The sequence below is a fragment of the Balaenoptera physalus genome (genome assembly GCF_965194825.1).
Source record: "Balaenoptera physalus genome assembly, chromosome: 8".
NCBI classification, from domain to species: domain Eukaryota; kingdom Metazoa; phylum Chordata; class Mammalia; order Artiodactyla; family Balaenopteridae; genus Balaenoptera; species Balaenoptera physalus.
In genome coordinates this window covers 103,773,806-103,794,978 of record NC_138887.1, presented here as the reverse complement: position 1 = coordinate 103,794,978, position 21,173 = coordinate 103,773,806, and the positions used below count along the sequence as shown (strand labels likewise).

At 50.8% G+C, this 21,173-nt stretch overlaps 1 protein-coding gene across 7 annotated transcripts in view; it reads left to right on the top strand.

Annotated features, from left to right (window-relative positions):
- The window catches only part of PLXNA4 (plexin A4), a 596,073-nt gene that overhangs the window by 151,616 nt on the left and 423,284 nt on the right, over positions 1–21,173 (top strand). For 2 of the 7 annotated variants that reach the window (XM_082472849.1, XM_082472853.1), the window contains exon 1: positions 305–6,762. The exons of 4 other annotated variants lie outside the window; for them this stretch is intronic. In XM_082472849.1, coding sequence (XP_082328975.1) covers positions 6,627–6,762 — 136 coding nt within the window. In that variant the 5' untranslated portion in view covers positions 305–6,626. Of the gene's footprint in view, positions 1–304; positions 6,763–14,486; positions 14,776–21,173 lie in introns of those variants that run through there. One more of the 7 variants, XM_082472854.1, reaches the window with a different exon arrangement.

Here is a 21,173-nt window from a genome sequence, read left to right as displayed (position 1 = left end):
AAAAGAATACATGATGTGCAGCATTTTGAGAGTGGAGTTGGGAGGGACTGTCACAGATACCTGCTCGTGCCAGTAAAAATCGCAATCCCACTGCATCTGAAAGGCAGCTCGGCCACCAGCCTTTTCTGAAGGCTCAATACATGCCCAGTCCTGTGCTAAGTACCTTATATGCATTGTGTTCTTTAAAAAGGTGTTTCCAAACTGTTTATTTTAAAACCCTGGAGGCTTATCAGTAAATTTTTTGAGCGGTCCCAACATATGTACATTTATTGTAATGTAGTATGTATATTATATGCATATATTATGATATATTATATACTATTATATAATATATAACAGTATATATTGATATTTTTAAAGGCTGAGAAAAATAAATAGAAATAGAAATTACTTTAATACTTTCTCCCTGCATTCCCCATAGAGTCTTGGGAATACGCTAAGTACTTAACAACCCACTCTGACAATTTCTGCTCCTCACAGCCTACCTGACAGGTAGGTGGTGTTGTCACTTCCATTTTATAGATGAAGGAACTCTGGCTGAGATTGTTTTCGTAATTTTCCCAGAGGGGGGATTGTAACCCATGTCTTCTGATTCCAGATCTGGGGGTCTTTCCATTACTCTGTACTCCCTCCTTCTCCCCTCTTACCCTGACGAGGGACCCCAGTGAGTGGCCCTGCGTTCCTATGACCCACTATTCCCTCCTTCCTCTGTTCCAAGGCTCTCCACGTTGATCAAATCTGCAGGGGATGACTCTTGGGATCTCGATTAGTCCAAATCAGTGTTAGTAATCCTGTTCTTTGCCAGACACTCATTTTCACAACCTCCCTTGCAGCTTGGAGTGGCTGTGTGACCCAGTTCTTGCCAGTCAGTTATACGGAAGCATTCTGAAATACTCTACTTGCTGTTAGAAGGGAGAGCAACTCCAGAAGAGCTTTCTGGCACTGCTTCTTTGCGTTTCTTTGGGGCTTAAGTTAAGTCTAAGAGCAAAAATCCAACTTACCAAGGATGAGACACAGACAAAATAGAAAGAGGCTGGATCCTTGATAACCTCAGGGAGTCCCTGCACTAGACCAGGAGCCACCTAACTCCAGGCTACTCATGTGAGATATTAACTGTCTTTTAAGCAGCTGGATGTGTATGCTGTTACTTGTAGACCAAAGCCTTCCTAATGGACACAGTCTCCATTTCTGTGTTTCTAATCAACATTCTTCTATCCTCATGTCATCATTTTGTCAGTTTCCTTCTTCTCTTTGGTCTACGAATTCCATTTTATGGAGCCAGGCTTGGTCCGTATGGCATAAGATGTCATACGACCCAACGACCTTTTTAGAGCTATGCATTTTTTCCTAGCTCTTTTCTACTTTATTTTTCCCAATTGGATTATTATGTTTGTTTGTGTGTTTCTAAGGGCTTGCTCCATTTCTTTCCCTTGCAAAGTTCTGCCCACACTGACTCTTTCGTGGTTCCCAAAGCTTGCCTTCTTTGGGAGTGAGGATTATTCTTCCTCTACATTCCACCTCGGGGCCCCTGCACTGACTCCTTCCTCTCCCCACGTCTTCCCCTGGCTGGCTCCTTCTTGCCTTTCAAGCCTCAGCTCGGAGGTTACCACCTCAGAGAAACCTTTCCTCACCTCACAACACCATATTCTCATATTATTCATAGAACAAACAAGTACCTGAAATTATCCTGTTCATTCATTTAACTGGTTCATTCTTGCCTTCATCCACAGTGCACACTGCACAAGATCAGGGACCTACTGTCCTGGGCTCCATCTTATCTCCAGCACTAGAACTTGGCACATAGGAGGAACTAAGAATATATTCATATAAGAAATGAATCAAAGAAAGAATGTATAGGGAGCTCCTTTTTATCTGTTAAATTGGGTGCTGTCTGATTCATAGATCACTGAATAAAGCCAATAAGATCTTCAACATTAAAAAAAACAAAACAAAACAATGAATGGATATGAACTACCTGCCCATGTGAGTCCTTGGTTTTATTCTGGGGGAATTGTTCAGTATTTATGAAACAGGGATATTAAAAGGTAAAGTGATCAGCACATCTATGCAAGTGCTAGGTAAATATTGTACCATCATCAAATGTCTATAATTTAAAATTCTGACATTGAAGAACATATATATATATTTTTTTCACCTACATCCTTTGCAACCCGGTCTTGCTCGCTGATCCTTATTATTCATTCCTATCCTCCCCCTGCCCACGCCTCAAATGCAGCTTCTTACTCCAGTTCCTTCTGATTAGAAGAACGTATATTAATGTTGTTATTATTTCTCATTGAGATGAGCCTTATTTTAAAAATATTGTAACAGCAGAGGCACTATTAATAACAAAATGAATAGCTATAATTTGAATATGGTGTTATGATCAGAATCAAGAAGAATTGCTTTCTGAATTGACACTCTCTTCCTTATTCCCCTATTACTTGGCGAATACTTCTATCTTAGCATCAATAACATATTGCTGCACTTGTTTGTTATGCTGTCCCCCACTCACCTGAAAACCCCTAAGGTAGGGACTATGCCTGAAACAGCTTTGATCCATAGCACAGTGACATATGGCAGGCACTTCATAAATGTTTATTGAATGGATGATCCTAAACATGATATGAGTTGCAGAGTATCCCCTTGGCCTATTTCACTCTACAGTCACAATGAAATTTTACAGAACCTTTATAGTCTCATGAAAACCTGTGATATCTGGCTTTGGTCTTTGGACGAAATCTTTATCATTGTCACCATCATTATCACTCACTCTTTCTTTCTTTCTTAAGATGTATTCTCTCTTACTGTAGCTTTATGCCTGAATAAGCATGACGAATCAGGAAGGGAGATTATGACCAGGCCCGAAAGGTGCTGATGAAATCGCTGGAGCAGAAGCGATAGGATGCTTTAGTTTTATTTACAGAAGAAAACGATGAGGTGTCAATAATCCTGTTAATATGGGAGGAAGCATAATTAGGAATGACAAAGGGACAGACTGAAGGTTTGGAACTCCTGCAGAAGAAGCCCACAACAGTCCTTTACAGAGAGAGGTGCTTTCGACAGTGGAATAATTTCCCCCTGGGGGTCAGGGGCGGTGATGAGAATGCCATTGTTCGGATCATTTAAGACAAACTAGAGGATGAAGAAGCAGTCATTATAGGCTGCTGAACGTCCACAGTGTAGTTAGATGTAGGGCAAAAACCTGTCCAGCCCTCAGGTTACCGTCCCTGCGACGAGATGACACAAGCTGACCCTGAGCCCATTACCTGTGACTTCTCTGAGACACTGGGATCCCTGGCCTGGTTGTCAGGCCCTTGGTAGCCATAGAAAGCTTCTGAGGTTAAAGGGGTAGGAATAGAAGAATGATAAGTATCCCCCACTGGAGTAGGAAGAAACTAGGGTAAAGGGGGAGAAAAGCAATCTGGGCACCCAAAAAGAAAGACTGGGGACTTGGGGAGGAAGGAATGGAGTGGGGGGTAGTTTGAAAGCCAAAGGAAAAAAAATAAAAATTCAGAACTGGATTTTATGAGTATTCAATGAGTGAATGATGGAAAATGGTTCTATACAGGCCTGTACCGGGCAAAGGATGGTATACCTGGTGAATGAGGTGTACAGCTGCAGAGCAAGGAAGAGGCAGGGTTTAACTTAGCTGTGTGTCTACTCATTCCCTTCATCTCACTCTCTGACCTGACTTCATCCTTGATTCCTCTCCTTGGTGATGGTTGGGGCCAGATTTGGTTATCTTCCCTAAATATTACTCTGAAATCATTCCAGTTTACTTCAGTAAACATTTACTGAGTCAAAGCGAAGCCCGTGGCACTGTGGAGGATACAACAAAAAACACAAAACAACTAAAACCTCAGACCCTTAGAGACATCAGAGGTTATTTCATCCCAACTCCCGTCTTCACCTAAGCATCCCCTCCTTCCTGTCTGAACACATCAAGTGATGGAGAACTCACTACCACCCAAGAAAATCTATTCTGTCTTTAGAGAGCTCTATTAGAAAGGCATTCCTTATATTGGGCCAAAATCTCTCTACATAAGATAAATTCTATTCATTGATCCTACTTCAATATCTTGAAGTTATAGAGCTAATTCAGCAACCCTTCCCAGATATTTCAAGCTGTCACGTTCCCTTGATTCTTACTTTCTTGAAGCTGGACATCACCAGCGTCTTTGATTGTTCCAAATATAATAGGATTTTAAGTCCCTTTTGGGCTTGACCACTCTTAAAGCGTGGGGCCTGGAGCAGTAATCCAGGTGTGGTCTGTCTCAAAGCAGAGCAGGACTATCACTGCCCCCTTTGGGACTCCATTCTCTAGTAATATAGCTTGTGATTCCATTGACTTTGGCAGCCTCTCACTGTTGAGTCACATAGAGAGCTTATTGTCAACTTTAGCTTATACTTAAAAAAAAATGTGGTCACATCTCCCTGATCCTGTATTTGCAAAGTTGTTTCCTATACCCACATATAGGACCTCGGTCGTATCTATATTACATTTCATTTTGTTAAAAATTTCCCCATAATTTCAGCATGCAAAATTATCTTTGAATTCAGAAAGTCTATTTTATGTTGAGGGGCTTTGATCATGCACTTGTAGCCTGAATAAAACAGGGTCTTCTTGATTCTGCCTTAAGATCCATCGCAACTTGATGATATATCCAAAAGAAATGCAAAATCAACCTTTTCAAAGCATTGACAAATTGCAAAGTTTTCTACTGACAGTCTCTTGAGGGGGCATCAAAAGAAGGAATTACATCATGTACTCTGAAAGACTTCCTAAAAACTGCTCTTTTTGTGACTGATGCTCACGTCCCTCCAGGGTCGCCATGCTCACAGCCTTCCTCCCACCTTCTTCCCACCCATCCTCATGCCCCCTTGCCTCCCAGGGTGCTGCTCCATTCTTTCCCCCTGGCCAGATCCTTTTTCTTTGTGGAGAGCTCCATATATTTTCAAATGTAGGTCAGTTCAGCTTCTCTCACTTTTTCATTCCTCAGCATGGTGCCCCCAGGTCAACATCAAAATGCCTTATTAACACCAAAAATGCCCAGTATTAAGCAAAGGTTTCTTTCTCCTTAGCCAGGGGGAGGATTGTAAATACTTATATTTATTGTTTTTTCATTGCAGTCATAGGCAAATTTGATGACTGTGTCTCCTCCATCTTTGTCCAAGTTATTAGCACATTTGTAGAACAGGATTAGTTTGAGAACAGAGCTCTGATACAGATCCCAAGAAAACCTTCCTCCACGCTGTCTTGATGCATTGAGGACCATCTTTGGGGTCTCACCATTCAATCAGTTAATCCTTCCAGCCCACATAACCCCATGCTCTACAAGGGTCTTATTAAAGAGTCCTTGATGCAATTCAGATATTCTCTCTTATACTTCCTTGATGTGAAAGCCTCACCACTTTGTTGAATTAGAAAACAAGACCAACCTGGTAGGGTTTGTTCTTGGCAATGCCAGGCCTATTCTTAGTGCTCACCATATCATTTTCTAAATAATCACGTCTGCCCTTTACTGAGCCAGTGGTCAATATCTGGGCCCAGCTCCTTTGTTTGTAGTTTTCAGAACTTATCAATACATTATTTTCACCTTTTGCAAACTAGAATGAGGTTTGCCTGTCTCTAGTCCTTTACCTGTCCCTACACAGTTCCTGATGAGATTAACAACTCAATATGGAGCTTTTACCTGTTAATATCTAAACGCTTCCTGGCACCATCATATGTTTAGCCTGTACCATTTCTGGGTATTAGTGTCCATGAGTATATTGACCATGGTGGAGAAGAAAACTGCCTTTGACTTGATCTAAAGTTACTTGCTTTAGCATGGAAAGGATGTTCTGGATCATTCCTGGAATCTCCTTCTAATCAATTAGTGCCAAACAGAAGTCCTCAGGCCAAGTAGAACACTGGCTGGTCTTTAGGAAATGAGAGATGAGAGCTTCTCTGGGATGTTTACCCCATCGTGCTGGGCAGACAGGCTGCTGTGTACCTTCATGGCAGCCCAGAGAAGAGGAGCAAGATGGGGCAGATAGCTGGAAAGTAGAACAAAAGCAAGCTTGAATATGATACAGATGGGGTGGAGGAGTGGTTGGCTGGATTCGAGAAGAGAGAGTGGTGTGATGAAGATGCTTTTAGCAGCAGTATTTTTTTGTTCCTTTTAAACTAGCTTTTTAGAAAAATGGAGAATGTAATACTTGCACAGGGTAAAATGTCAAAAAGAACGAAAGATATACAATGAAACAATAAAACATATGTCACCCTGGCTCCCACTCTGAGGTTTCTGCTGGTGTTTTTTGTATCCTTCCAAAATGTTCTATGTATATATAAAACTATATAGATATGTATGCACTATTCTCTATATTCAAAAATATGCAAACATATATACAAATACCTTTCTGCATTATTTTTTCAGAGCATCGATTACATAGATTTACTTCATTTGTTTAAGATCTATACTGTGTTCTATTGCATGGGTGTACTGTAATTTTAATAGCAGTGCTTTGAGGGAATGAAGATAGAATTGTTGCCAAACCCAAGGTATTAATCTTAAGTTTGAAGTGGAGAGAGTAACTGACGGGTGCACAGGTTTACATTTCAGATTCCTATGTAACATGAGATGTGTCACTTCAACATCCCTTGCCTCAGTTTGCCTAGCAGGGAAAGGACATCACTTTCCTTCTTGCTTCTAGTGTCAAAAAATATGAGACAAGGCTCCTTAGACACAGGACTTGGGAAAACAACTACTAGAAAGGGTATGTATTAACATTTTCTCATTATCTAGGGGTGGGGCATGGGCGGAAGGGAACCCTCTCTCTGCCCATAGCGACACTAAATTGCGCTGATGTGGGTGCTGCCTTTGCTGGGCACCCATGAACAGTCATCTGAGCAGATCAGCAGGCCTGGTCTGCACTCACCTGCTTTATCTTGGCCCATCGCTAGCCCTGCCCAGTGCCGTGCTGGGAAAGGTTTAAGAACTGGCTCTCCACAAAGATAAGAGCCCTGGTTTGCAGTGTATGCTGATCCCCCTGGAGTAAATATTTCCACCGTGGCTGGTTTCCAGCTATCAGCATAGCGTCACTGAATGCAGGGTTGGGGACAGATGCACACAGTGGGGTCTTCCTGGCTCTTTTTTTTTTAAATCTTATTTATTTATTTATTTATTTATTTATTTATTTATTTATTTATTTATTTATTTATTTATTGCTGAGTTGGGTCTTCGTTGCTGTACACCGGCTTTCTCTAGTTGTGGCGAGCGGGGGCTACTCTTCGTTGCGGTGCGCGGGCTTCTCATTGTGATGGCTTCCCTTGTTGCGGAGCACGGGCTCTAGGCGCGCGGGCTTCAGTAGCTGTGGCACACGGGCTCAGCAGTTGTGGCTCACGGGCTCTAGAGCACAGGCTCAGTAGTTGTGGCGCACAGGCTTGGTTGCTCCGCGGCATGTGGGATCTTCCCGGACCAGGGCTCGAACCCGTGTCCCCTGCATTGGCAGGCGGATTCTCAACCACTGCGCCACCAGGGAAGCCCGTCTCCCTGGCTTTTAACTATCAAGCACCACTGTGGCCTTGGGGCTGTGACCACAGGGAGTCCACAGGGGACACCCGGCGTTTGCAAAGCCTGCAGACAGGAGTGCTTTGGGAGGAAGCCCTTTCAAACCTGAGGAAGGAGAATGGGGGGAGATGTTAAGGAGGAGAGAGGTCACCTTGGGTCTATGCACGGTCCCCAGAAACTCCCAGAGGCGTGGTCTGTGGCTCCTTCTGCGCCGACTCAGTATAGGCACCTCTTTCCCTTCTTACTCTTCCTCGTGGCTTCTTTCCTCCCTCACTTTCCTCCTACCCGTTGTGGGCACCTTGGCCCCCCTGATGACCCTTAGGCACTGCTTGGGTCTCCAGAAGCTGCTGAGGGCCGAGGAGATTCCTCGAAGCTGGTGCCAGGGGGATGGAAGGTAGTCCTCACAGGACACTGTGCGGCGGGGAAGCAGCGGCCTCCTGTTTCCGGTCTCTTCTTGCCGTGCCTTCTCTTGAGTCCTTGGACCTCCCCCCTGCCCTGCAGTGCGGGGAGGGCCAGGATCAGGAGGAGGGAACTTTATCAGCAACACAGGGATGGAGTCCACTCAATCTGGCCTCCAGCGGGCTCCCCGTGAGGGCAGGTGCCAGGCAGCTCATTAAAATGAACGAGCTCCAGCCCTGCTCTGCGCCTCCGTGCGGGGTGTTTCTGAGGCTGACACGCCGGAACTGACCACATCTGCTTCAGGTGAGCACGACTGCACATTCTGTGTGTTGTGCCTTCCAGCCCCCGGCTGGGTTTCTCATTTTCACTTCACACGTTGAGATAGGCTAAGGGGCTCTGTAGGGAGTTCCTGGCAGGGCACATCCTGGTGCCCATTCCTGCCCAGTATAGTCAGTATCATGCATCCAGCATGCCCCCCTCTGTCCTCCTTATTCTAAAGCCAAGTGGGCTCAAAGAATAAGAGTTAGAGGCTAATGAGGCCAAGGTCAGGGGAACGATTCCCTCTGTAAGTCACTATATTTTTAGTTATCTATGGCTGTGTAACAGATCACCTCCAGCAACATCTTGTCTCTGCTCCACAATGTCTGGAACCTCAGTTAAAACACCCAAAGCTGGAATCATCTGAAGATTTGACTGGGCCTAGAGGACCCACTTCCAAGGCGGCTCCCCCGTGGGATGCCAAGCTGTGCCAGCTCTTGGTGAGAAACCTCACTTCCTCTCCTCAAGGCTGCTTGGGGGTCCTCACCACATGGCCGAATACCCCAGAGCGAGTGATCTAAGAGACCAAGCTGGAAGCTGCCACGTCTTGGATGACCTAGCCTTGGAAGTCACCCGCTGTCTCTTCCTGGTCAGCTGAGTCAGCTCTGACTCTGTGGGAGGGGACCGCAGGACGGCACGAACACCAGTTGGCGAGGATCACTAGGTTTATTTTGGATGCTGGTTATCACAGTCTCTTAGAAGATTATACTCAGACAACCTGGCAATCATCTTGGAAATGTGTGTTACCAGATAAGGTATTTAACCCATTAGCACAAATCCATCCTCAGTACAAGGAAAACAAGTGAGGCCTTTGTGCTCTTTGTACCCCAGTCATAGAGGCCAGGTGACTAGCTTAAGCTACTTGGCAGGTGAGCTGGGCAGAGGCAAGATGGAGCCTTCATGTGGAAGCCATGAATGGCATCTGGTTCTTGGAGTTCAGGCGTGCTATAGGACCTCATGCCTCCTGGGACTGAACCCCCAAAACGGGTCACACGGAAGTGTTTACATTTTCTTGTTGTAGCAAGATGCGGAGTTGGCCAGAGCTGGGACTCTGCTGTTTCTGGCCAATTGAGTGAGGTCACATGCCTACCCCACCCCTTGCATCCTCCCACTTCTGATTCCTGCAGTTGAAAGGACAAGTTTGCTCATTAGGTGGAAGAGAAGGAAGAATTCTGGAGAGAGGTGGTAGGTGAAGGCGTCTGGGGAGGAAGGGGATTAAGACTTAGACCCAGGGAGGTGTGGGAGCTGCTTCGGGGCCCAGATGCCCAAGATCCACACGGTGTGTGAGTGGGGGAAGGGAGCGAGCATCCCCCCGACCTTGGCACCAGACCCCTGGTGTGGCCTGGGAAGCCACAGCAGAGCAGCAGGGCTGGCCTTGCCCCGCGGTATAGGTGGGCAGAGGTGATGGCAGAGATGTCCTTCCATCACGTGGCTTGTGGCAGTGGACTTCCATGACGAGGCCTGTGAAGAATAACATGATCAGACTTGTTCCTCAGCACAGCCACCCTTGGGGGTCTGTGACACGTGGGAGGAGACAGGGAGGGGGCTATCAGTGGAGGCCAAGTCTGCATGAGCAGGAGAAGGCTGGGAGATGAGATTCAGATGCGACCATCACTGTGTCCTCGCTAGCACCCACAAGCTGGAGAAGCCTGGGATGGTGTGGGTCTACTAACAATACCCAGCTACCAAGGTCAAGTACAATCAGGAAGTGCGGTGGCATAGGGACGCTCCTCCCCCCACCCTCCTCCAAGGGCAGTCGTTTCTCTGTCCCATTTTACTATTTTATGGCCTAGAGTCTTGGAAATAGAACGCTTGGGCTAGAGGCTGACTTAACCCCTTAGGAAATAGGAAAGAAGAAGTTTGTTTCAATAGACTGAGAATCTTGAGAGCAGCTGCGCATACCACGAAATGGCAGCTTTCAGAAGGCTGCAGCTTGCAGCCTGCTGGAGTGTGTGGTGGACATCTGGTGACACACCTGGAAATCAGGGGTCAGTGGGGAGTTGGGCCCTTCTCTCTGTCTGGAACCCTGGCCTCCTGTTTCCAGCGCAGGGTCACCGAGGAAGGTTCTTTCCTCCCAGTCTCTGCTGAGTTGGGATAATGTTGATATTTCCACTCTCCTGCAGGTGGCGCCACAATTTAGGTTTTTAAGCCACGGACTGCCTGCCGTTTTTCATCCAGCACCGGGTTCGCCGTCTGAAACCCAGCCATGGGGCCAGCTACTGGGGGGGAAAATTCTCTATAGTACCACCAGGCTCTGGTGATTTATTTAATGAGCAAATCTGGCTTTTTATCAACTTAAATAGAAGTTCTGTTCCTAGACTAATAAAACAGTGGTGGCTAAGTGAAGGGAAACTTAAGGATTTCTTCTCCCCTCTCCTATTAAATCTGGCCTATTATTCAGCCTGAAAGATGAGCCAATACTCTACTCCTCAAACCCCTCAATAAACTACCACCGAACTGCCAGAAAAATAGCCTCCTTAGAACACAGGACTTTATGAAGCAGTGTGCCATTTAGCTTCTCCCTCTTGTGGCCGTAAGCCAGCCAATGACCTACTCAGCGTCCCCAGGGGGAGAGTGGGTGACTTACAGACCCACCGTCAGCAGGAGAAAAGCTCGTGTCTATCTTTGCCGCTCCACAGCCGGTGGGATTGGGGGACGTGTGGGAGCTAGGAGGGTTTGCACCTACTGTGGAAACCTGCTTTCAACCGGTATGGAGGCTGCCTTTCCTAGTGTGTCTGACCACCGAGAATGGTCAACATGACAGAGGACCTTCCAGCCCTCACCGTGTGGTGCTATTTTAAAAAGACGTGGTCTTTGAAAAGCGATGCTGATCCCTTACGTGTGTATCGCACTTACCTTAGAGTTTCCAAGTGCATGAATAGATAGCGTCTCCCTTGAATGTCACTATCTCCAAGGGGTAAATGGGGCAGGTGAGAGGACAGAGCGTCACTGAGAAAGTCTGATCTACCCCCAAATTATGGAGTTGGCGGATGTCAGAGCCAGCTCTAGGACCCAGGTCTTCTAACTTCCGGTCTAGAGCACTACTCATCCCAACCCATCTCACTCTCCAGCCTTGAGAGAGCAAATCCAAGGGGCCATCATAATTTAAAAAAAAAAAAAAAAAAAATCAGGTCCCACACTGTTGCTAATTTGACTGTTCGTGTTCTTCCTTACGGAGACATTATAACTGCCCCATTCAGCACACCTTTCACTCGGTTGTTAAGTGGAAGGGGAAGGAAGGAAGAGACCGTTGGCCACTCAGCCCCACTGACAACAGGAGAACCGGCTGGCGCCCCTCACCTGCCCACTGTCGGGCCAGCTCCTTGCCTCACTTCCTCTCTGTCATTTGGCTGTGTTATTGCTCTTCAGGCACCACATGGCATTCATTTCTCTGAATGAAAATAAATGACGCCACACACTAGGCAGGAGATAAAGAATAATAAATACATTTTATTTGCTACCGCTAAAAAAAAAAAAAGATCTTTGACTTCCCATCCATCCATCAGAAAATGGACCTGTGTCTTACCAGCAATAGTCACACACACACATACACACACACACACACAAGCTACAAGTGAAAAAATCAAGTTGTATTAAAAATACATGCTAGATGGCTGAGAATGGAAGCAGAGCTGTTTTTCTCACTCCCTCTCCCCCTCTTCCGGCATTTTTATGGCATGCCCTGAAAGCTGAGTGGCAAACAGACATTTGAAAGGATCCCCCCTCCCTCCCGCTTTTATGGAACTGTATTCCATAAGTAACCCATTAGGGTTTTTCATGGGGCTGTCTGCGCTGTCACCTCTGGGAAAGGCCTGTGATGGTCCCGTGCAGCAGTTTTAGAGAAGACACCTCAAAGTGGGGCCACGACCAGGGTGAGGACAGCCTGACAAGGAGCCTGAGTGTGAGTGCGTCCTGGGCGCCTGGCTTGTCGCTCCCGAATCTCAGTCCTGCCTGGAGAAACATCTGGCCCTGGGCTTCCTCAACTCCGGATGGAGGTCCAAGAAGCAGCATCATCGAGTTATTTCGTTATGTTTCTCTGGACTTCTGAAACTAACCTGATATCGCGTGCTTTATCTAGAGTCTGGCATCCGGGGTTTCTGAGAAGAGAGGAGCCGGATCAATGTATTAACGCAAGCTAATAAGATAACTCCTTGCTGCTTTCTGGGCCCTGCGATACTCAGCAGAGGACCAGAGGCTCTCAAGGCTCCACTCTGTCTCCTGGAATACCCTTCCGCCAAACGACCCAACGTCTGGTTTCATCCTCCGTCTGGCTTGGCTCTCTCCTTCTCATCCAGGCAGCCACCTCTCCAAAGCAAAGCTTCAGCAAGGCCCGTCTAGGTGGGCCCGGCCTGAGCCGAGTGTGCTGTCCACCTTGGGGCTTGTAGACCCCGTCAGCACACAGCTGGTTTCAGTCTCCCTGGTTTACAACTCTGATCTCTGAAAATAGAAGCCCTACAGGAAGGCGTAGAAATGTATGCTGTTGTCAGTCATTTCCACCTAATAGGAAGATTCCCTGAAGGTGTCTTGATGGGAGGACAGGAATGGACCGGAAATTGCTGGCTGTGGGGAGAAAGGAAAGTGGGCAGCCATGAGGGAGGAAGCCAGAAACCATCGGCTCCTTTCGCGGGTCATCCTGGGTGGTTGCCCATGGTGCCATTCTGGGGGGCTCTGGTGTTGTGGGGATGAGTGAGGAATCCGTGGAAGTCTGGGGCTAAATAAGTGTGGGAATCCCTTCAGTTTCTCTTGGAGGACGGGGCTCAATGCTGCCTAGGATCTAGGCAGAGGTTTCAGAGGTAATGCTGCTCACTTTCCATCCTCAGGTGTCTGCTCCCTGCCAGACGGCTGTCTGAACCAGAGCAACATCCTGATCTCTCTCTTTGGACTTAGAAACTGCCCGGATGTTGGCCTTGTCTGTTTTTGCTCTGGTCTAGGATCTAGGGTTTTCGAGAAGAGAGGAGGCAGGTCGGCCTCTTAATAGAAACAGGACTAGACGAGGCAGGTTACCCAGCGAGCTCTAGGGCCCTCGGCCACCCATGCTATCTCACCCAGCCTCCCCGTCCTCAGGTCCCGTGTGGGGTTCTGGGGCGGGGTTCTGATTCGGCACGGGTGCCTGTGTCGGTGTCGGCTCTGAGCACCTGGGGGTCCCTCCGACCGTCGGCGCCCACATCCGGACCTTCCGAGGCGGCTGTGTGCCTCATCCCCCGTGCGCGCCCGGCGCCCCTGCCACCAAGTACGCGCCCCTCTGCCCCGCACAGCCGCCGGCAGGGTCGCCCGGTGCGGGCCGAGGGGACCAGGCGGGTGTCCGCAAACGTGGGAGCGGGGAGCGCGGGCTAGGCGGGCGGCGGCGGGCGCGGGGTGCGGGGAGGCGCCCCCTGCCCCCTGCCCCCTCTGCCGGCAGCTCTCGGGCGGTCTAGCTGTCAGCCGAGCTCCAAGCCAGCCAGCACGAGCCAGGGAGGGAGCGCGGCGGCGGGTGGCGGGTGGCGGGCGGCGGGGAGGGGCGGGGGCGAGGCGAGGGAGGGAGGGAGGCTGGGAAGCGGGGAGGGCGGGAGGGAGGAGAGGAGGACCCAGAGAGCGCCAGGCAGCTGGAGTTTTTGCAGCGCTTGGCCGGGCTTCAATGCACAGCAGCAGCGAGCCGCGGCGGCAGCAGGCAGCCCGGGAGCTCCGGCGGCGGCCGAGCCAGCGGCGGCCCCGCTCCCTGCCCCCTGCAAACTTTGCGAGCAGCCCGCCCGGGGGGCCGGGGGACGCGCCCGGGAGGCCCGGCTCGGCCCGCGGCCGCGCTCTCCGCTGCCGCAGCGCCGGCGGCCGCCGCCGCCCCGCGCCTCCCCGGGGAGCAGTCGGCGGCTCCAGCGGCCCCCCAGCTCCGGCCCCTCGGCCCGGCCCGGTCCGTCCCCGGGTGGAGGCGGGGGCAGCCGCGGCGCGGCCGGCCGCGTGTGGCCGGGGGGCGGCCGCCGCTGCCCAGGGAGGCGCGCCGAGGCGCCAACAGCGCTCCCCGGCGGGTCCCCCGCGCACTCGCCTCGCCCGGGCAGCGGCCCGACCGGGCGAGCATGGGCGGCGCGGAGTGACGCCGCCGTGCCCGCTTGGCATCAAGGACATTCAGCCCGCGGGGGTGGGGACGAAGGGGGCGGCCCCGCGTCGCCACCGCAGCCCCCGAGAGCCGCCGCTGCTGCTCGGGCTCCAGGGCTCGGGGGTGGGGAAAGGGGTGCTAGGAAGCGAGCCGCATTTCCCGACCTTTTTGTTGGACATTCTGCACACCTTGGACGCCGCCAGAGGAGCTGTCAAGCCCCGTAGGCTCTGATTTCGCCCTCCGTCTTCCTGGCCTTCCCCCGGGTTCCCCGTGCCTCGGTGGAGTATTCGCGTTCGTTGGTTCGGGGCTGGGGCTGGAGGAGGCAGCCACACGCGCGCACACGCACACGTTCAGAGGAGGGCGAGAGGCAGCGGCACCGGCACCATCTGCAGTGTCAATGCGGCGCTCCCGCTGAAGCAGGCAAAGCGGCGCTTGCAGGTAAGGAGCCGGCCGGGCGGCCGGGCGGCCGGGCGAGGGCAGCGCGGGCGGAGATGCCGGCTCGGTCCGGAGTCCTCGGCTGCCCCGGAGCCAGCCCCCTGCACGCAAGCACACACACACACGCGCGCACACACATATACACACGGGCACACGCCATGCACACGCACCTGCCCACGTCCCACCTGGGCACCCACGTAGGTGCCGCGCGGCCGGAGCAGGTATTTCCCATGTTCTTTCTCCTCTGACGCTCCCGGACTCAGACTTCTCTAACCAGGACTTTCGGGGTGGGATTCTGTGTATTACTGCCTCTCCCTCTCACCTGGCTAGGTTGAGGGAGCGATTTTTTTCAGTTCCCAGCCGCTGGCATCCCTGGCTGGTTTAAAAAACAGGAGAAGTAATGGTCTTGGGAGACCCGCCCAATGTAATCTCTGCTCCGTGGCCTTTGCGCACCGTGGGATTTTAACGCGAGACAGACCGACAGATACTCAGACAGATCTTTGGAGAGCGTGGTGGCCCAGCGCGCGGGGAGGGGGCCACAGAGGCGGATGGGGCTGCAGTTCTGTAGGGCGGTGCATATGGAACAGACACTGCGTTTCCCCAGTAAGAGGCAGCACAAACGCCTTTCTGAAGCGAGGCACTGCTTTCCCGGCAATGCGCCTGGATTTCAGGCAGGAAGGGGCTTAAGCATGGCTTTGGGTGTGTTGCTTGTCTAGGGAGAGTGTGTGGGGTCAGAGCCTCCATAAAACGTCTAACCTACTCACGTCTCCAGTCTGTGGACAGCAGCAATCTTACACGCACTTGGGTGTCCCTAGCCTCTCTGCACTGTGCAGGGAGGTGTGGGGCTGCTTCCTCTGTGCCCGCGCGTAACACCTGCCACATGCCTTTCCGAGCTGTTGTGTCTGAGAAATAGAACTGGAAGGGGGATGGAGGAGGGTGCAGTGCAGGAAGGGAGGAGGGTCCCCCCTCTCATGACCACCTCAGCAGTGTCCACCCTACAAGAAGGCCAGGCATTCTTGGGTCAGGCAGCATCTCCCAGAGCCAGGCTGCTCCTGCCGTGCAGAATCACTCTCCAGAAGCCTGTGGTTCAAGGTTCTATTTCCCTAACGCTCCTCCTTTCTTTTTCTCCCTGGCTGGAGTTTCACAGGCTGCTCATTTTCAAACTTTTTCTGGAGGAGGTGAAAGGGGATTGGGTTCCATAAGGGCTTTTTCATAGTTCCCACTTTGGGGGGGGGTGGTCAAAGGCCAATTCATTCAGGGCTCAATTGTAGGGAGAAGAATGTGAGACCCAGATACAACATTATTTTGGAGTTGAATGTAGATATAAGCCAGGTTCTGCGTTTCTATAGCTGTCCCTTTTGGCGTAGCTTGTTGGGCAACTTGGCAAGAAATGGAATCAGCTTGTGCTCTGTATACAAGATCATGTGTTCAGAGTGTCCTACAAACCCACCAGTGGGAAAAATATGTTGGGAGTTTTCCAGAACATGAGGAGAAAGGAGGCAACATTCTTTTGAACAAGTGGGCCTCAGTGCTGGGCACAGGATTTGGTTAATTCTGTAAATCCTGAAGATGGGTGCTGAACTAAAGGGCCCTCTTCGTACCCCCATCTCTGCTATTTCCAAACTTTTTTCAGCTCCTGAAAAGGTCTTCGGCTAGGCTGGGGAGGAGAGAACCAGACGTCCCCGGGAGGGAGATTGTGTTCCCGCTGTGCGCTGTGTGAGCCTTTGATTGATTGAAAAAGGGTAGATGGAATAAAGCAAAGCTCTCACAATGGGGAGAACCCAGTCAGGGGAACAGACATTATTTTCTTTTTAAGAATGGTGGTTGTGTGTACACATAGCCAGATATACACACGCCTTCTCAAAGAGCCTTGCTGTATGTGGTCAGCTCGTCCAACCACATGTGACAACAGGACCCATCTCTGTCCTTCGGGCTGTGGAAGAACCGGGACACTTCGCACGCATGCCCTTTGGGTGAGTGGACGGGGGTGGGGTCCCCGGACGCGTGGAGCAGCACACGGTTTTCTACAGAAATAGGGAACTCCAGCGACAGTGGGTGGCTCCCAGGTAAACATTTCCTCTCGGGACCTTGAAGGGGCAAAAAGGTGCGGTCCAGAGCTGCCTGAAATGGCTGTGTGTCTTGCTTGTAGACCTCTGCCCCTTTCTCTGCTTCCTTCCCTACCTTCTTTCCTTTCTCGGATATTTGCAGGCTCAGGGTCCATCGCATTCATGCTAAGCCAGCAGTCATTATGTCGGTGATAAGCTAAACATTTTTTAACGTGGGTCAAAAAATCCCCACACTTTCCGAACTTAGTGTTAGGTACCAGTTTGGTTTCTAGGACAAAGCAGGCATTAATTAACATCTATGTAAAGCTGGCTGTACATCTCATTTTTTCCGGGCTCTCTTGCCCAGCCCCGGAGCATGTCACGTTGCCACTCTCCCTCTCCGCCACTCCTCTGTGACCTTCCTTTTAAGTTCTCCGGGGTCTTCCTCGCTGCTCGGAAGGGAATCAAACTGGGAAAATCCCCAACCACGAAAGCTGCTTTTCAGCAGACCCTCGCTGCTGCGGGGCTGTGCTCCAGGCGCCTCTGCTGTGAGCGCGCGGCCTGGGTTGCCCACGAGCCGTTCTTTTTGCCCTATTTGGTACTCCCGTGCTCTCCTCTGTCCTCCCAGCACTTCATTCTGGATGCCCACCGACGCTCTGCAAACGTTTCCGGAGGAATCTGAGGCCGCCAACTTGTTTCCTTTTTGCTTCTCTGCACCTCTCCCTCGCCCGCTGCCGCCGCAGCCGCTTCTCCCTGCAGACAGGGAAATCTGCAGGGCAGAGTCTGCCTACCTGGCCTCCGATCCTTTTAATCACAATGAGGGCTGCTGGGAATTAAGTGGGGGCTTTCCAGGGAGGCAGCAGTCCTGAATTGGAGAGAGAGCCAAGGGGGTGGGGAAATCACCCTCTCTTAACTCCTAGTTATCAGCTAGCTTTGATGCAAAGAAATCGCTGCCAATCTCTCTCCTCCTAGCCAGCTAGGGGGCATTTTTTTCAGTCGTTTCTCCCCATCCTCACCCGGAGAAACCACTACACAGACAGTGCCACCTCGGAGACCTGTTGGGGTGGCTTCAGCAGTGGGCTGTGACAGGGCGGTAGTCCTACAGAAAACCGACCCGCGACCTAGGCTGTGGTGAGTCTGTGCAGCAGATGTGCCCGTCCTTCTAAGCTCTCTTCTCCTCTTCTTATTCGTGTCCAGCGCTGCCCGGCGTGGAACCGGCTCAGACCCTCCGGCAGCTGAGCAGGGCTCATTTCTCTCCCTTGACATCCCCTCCTCCTTCCCACCTCCCTTTCCTCCCATCCCTCCCCCACCCCCTTGCTAATCCACCTCGTGGCTTTGTGCATACATCCACCAGCCCATTCGCCCTCAAATTTGTGGCACTCCAAGAAATCAATATAACATGAATTTAACGACAGCTGGATGATTAAGTGTTATTTATATTTAAGAGCGGCATTTTAAAAAGATGGCGCACTAATAAATCAAACGACTGTTGGGGAGATGCACGTGATTAGGGTAATTGCCCGATAGGTTCTGTTGAGCAAGGCTGGGTCCACGTGGAGCCCTGCGGACACCAGCTACCTCTTCAGTAGCTGTGAGTCCCATTGCTGCCTGCTGCGCACCGCCACCTGATCCCCTGCCTGATCCGGACTTGACCCCTCTTCCTTCTTCCCTCCTTACTGTCCAGACTGTAGCCTTTTAGTTGTGGCAGGAACGTGGAGTCAGCAGGGAGACGGAAGGGGGCTCTGCTGCTGAGTGGTAAGAGATGGATCTTGAAAGTGGAGACAGGCAGGGGGTCCTAATTCCCAGAGCAGAAGCCTTGTTCCAGAGGGAGGGGGCTGCTTCCCTGCTTGGTATGAGGCAGCTTGGAAGAAAAGCCTCCCGAGTCCCGAGTCCCGGGGTGAGTCTGCGTGAGCCCCAGGATTCCTGTGCTTATGATCCTGTGGCATCCGCCTCCCCAGGGAAGAGGTTGTGAGGACGCTGGTATTTGTCCTTGTGAAAATAACAGAGTGGAAAATAATAATAATTAATGATGACGACACTGGCTAGTATTTATTGAGCACTTACTTGGGGGGAGGCATCATTTAAGGGTTTGCACAGGTTGGCCCGTGTCTTCCTTGTAACAGCCCAGAGAGGCACTCACTGTTACCATTTCCTCATGAGGAAACTGAGATGGGGGGAGGGGGGTAGGTGAGGACGTTGTCCAAGATCACACAGCTGGCAGCGGGTGGAGCCAGGTCTCAGCCCTGGGCAGACTGACCTCCCTCCTTGTTACCATGCTGTTTGCATCCTTAGCAAACCCTGGAGAGGTTTGTGGGAGAGTGTGCTGGGGTGAAGTTTAGAAGATCTGGTTTCTCCCTTGGACCGCCTCTGTGACCCCAGGCAAATCTATTCATTTTTTTGAACCTTGACTTCCCCCTTCATCAAATGGGGCTGAGCCTTATCCTTGACTGTCGTTGGTTGTGAAATTGCGAGGATCATTCTGGCAGAGTGCTCAGTTTCTGAGGGTGACTCTTGCCTCATTTGGCAGCTCCTATTTCATCCTGGGAAAAAACGAAGGAGGAGTGAATGAGTGCAGTCCCGATCTCTGCTTTTCATTCTGTGAGGCTCTGAGTCTTGTGCTGGTAGGAGTCTAGTTCTCCCAGTGGCTACTTCAGATTTGCTGGCGTTGTAGAAACGGCACTCTCTCACTTAATCCTTCAAATCACCCTGTAAGGTGGGGATTGTTTATTCTCATGTTGATGGTCTGGGAACTAAGGTGGAATGAATGCCCCAGGCTGCTATGCGGTAGATAGTCTCTTCGTTCTTGGGGAAAGATGCTCATAGTAGGTGCTCAATACTTGCTCGCTCATTCATTGATTAGCCCTAGGGTTCCAGATTTTGGAAGGCAGAGGCAGGGAAGGAATCTTTGTCTGTGGATGTCATGCTGTGCTGGGTGCCTGGACCATATGGTGTTGGAGCAGAGATTCACTGGAAATCGGTGGAAACGGGCTGTGGGTGAGGAAGGTCTTTGTGCAGACTTAGTGTAAGCGTAGCGCTTAGTTAGGAATGACATCCCGATTCTGAGAGGTATGGGCAGTGAGGCCCTGCTGGAGCCCGTGCACCTAGGTGGGTGCTGTCCCACCTGGAAGTCGGGCCTACTAAGCTGCCTGATGTGGCCTCTCTGGCCTGAACACGTCAGGGAGCGTCCGCAGGTGATTCTACTGCAGTTAGTTTGGTTTTTCCCTGTGAAAGACAAACTTTTATTCTGCACGTTATTTATTTGGCTTCTCCTCTACGCTGAAGGGAATGAAGCGTCTGCCAAACTTGAGGTGGCTGAAAGGGTGCACTTGGATTTCATCACCACCCCGCCGGGCAGCAGCAGGAATGGCTGCCACCGTTGGCCTGCTCAGACTCATGCCAACAGGTGTGTGCGAGACCTCAGGCATCCTCTCTTTGCCAGCTAAGCTTGGCTACACCCCGCCCTCTCCACGGCGCGTTCTCCATGAACCAGGATTCGCAACAGCAAATTGGATTTTGGAACGTTTTGTCATCCAACACAAAACAGATCACTAGCTAAGAGGATATCGTCTCTGCAGTCGATGTGCTGAACTCAGGCTAGCCGAATCAATTCCCAAGGTCTTCCAGAGACAAGGATTTTCCTTAGGAATCGTGAGGAGAGGAGCTGTGGAGGAAGAGGTCAGTGGACCCACAGGAAAGGAAAACCAGAGCTGGTCAAAGGCTTTCCTGGTCTTCGCTCAAGATCGGGTTCCCACTTCACATCCTCCTTGAACTTGTCTGCTACGAGCCCAACTCATGGATTTCCTTCTGGGTAGAGTGGGGTCGGGAACCAGGGGGTGAACAAACCGTTCTTTGGCTTTGGCCCAGAGGTCAAGAGGAGGGACAGAAAGCCGAGTAGAGCTGGACGATCGCTTCTCCTCTCGTGGAGGGAATAGACAATGAGAGGAGGGCCTGGCAGGGCGGCAGCCCCCGGGATGTGTGATTGAACCAGCCTGCGTGGAACGTCAGCTGACTCTGCAGAGAAGGTTAGCGTGGATTTTCTTCCTCTCCATCTCAATCCTGCTGCCCGGAGGCGATACCTAAAGTAGAGCAGAATTTCACAGAGCATATTCTGTGAATAGGTGGTACACATACACAGTTTTCACGGTCAAAGGAGTTTGAGAAATCCTGAGTGTAAACCAGAGGGAAAGAGGTTCTTTGTTGCAGGACTTCTCAGAGCCTTTAAGCACTCGAATGTGGATTGGTAAAACCGCAAGAAATAGATACACTGTGCAGTGGCCCTGGGAATCCCCCAAGAAACGCTGGGCTAAAACAAGCACTTAGATTTGCCTCCTCCCGACGGTGAATGAAGGGGTGGAG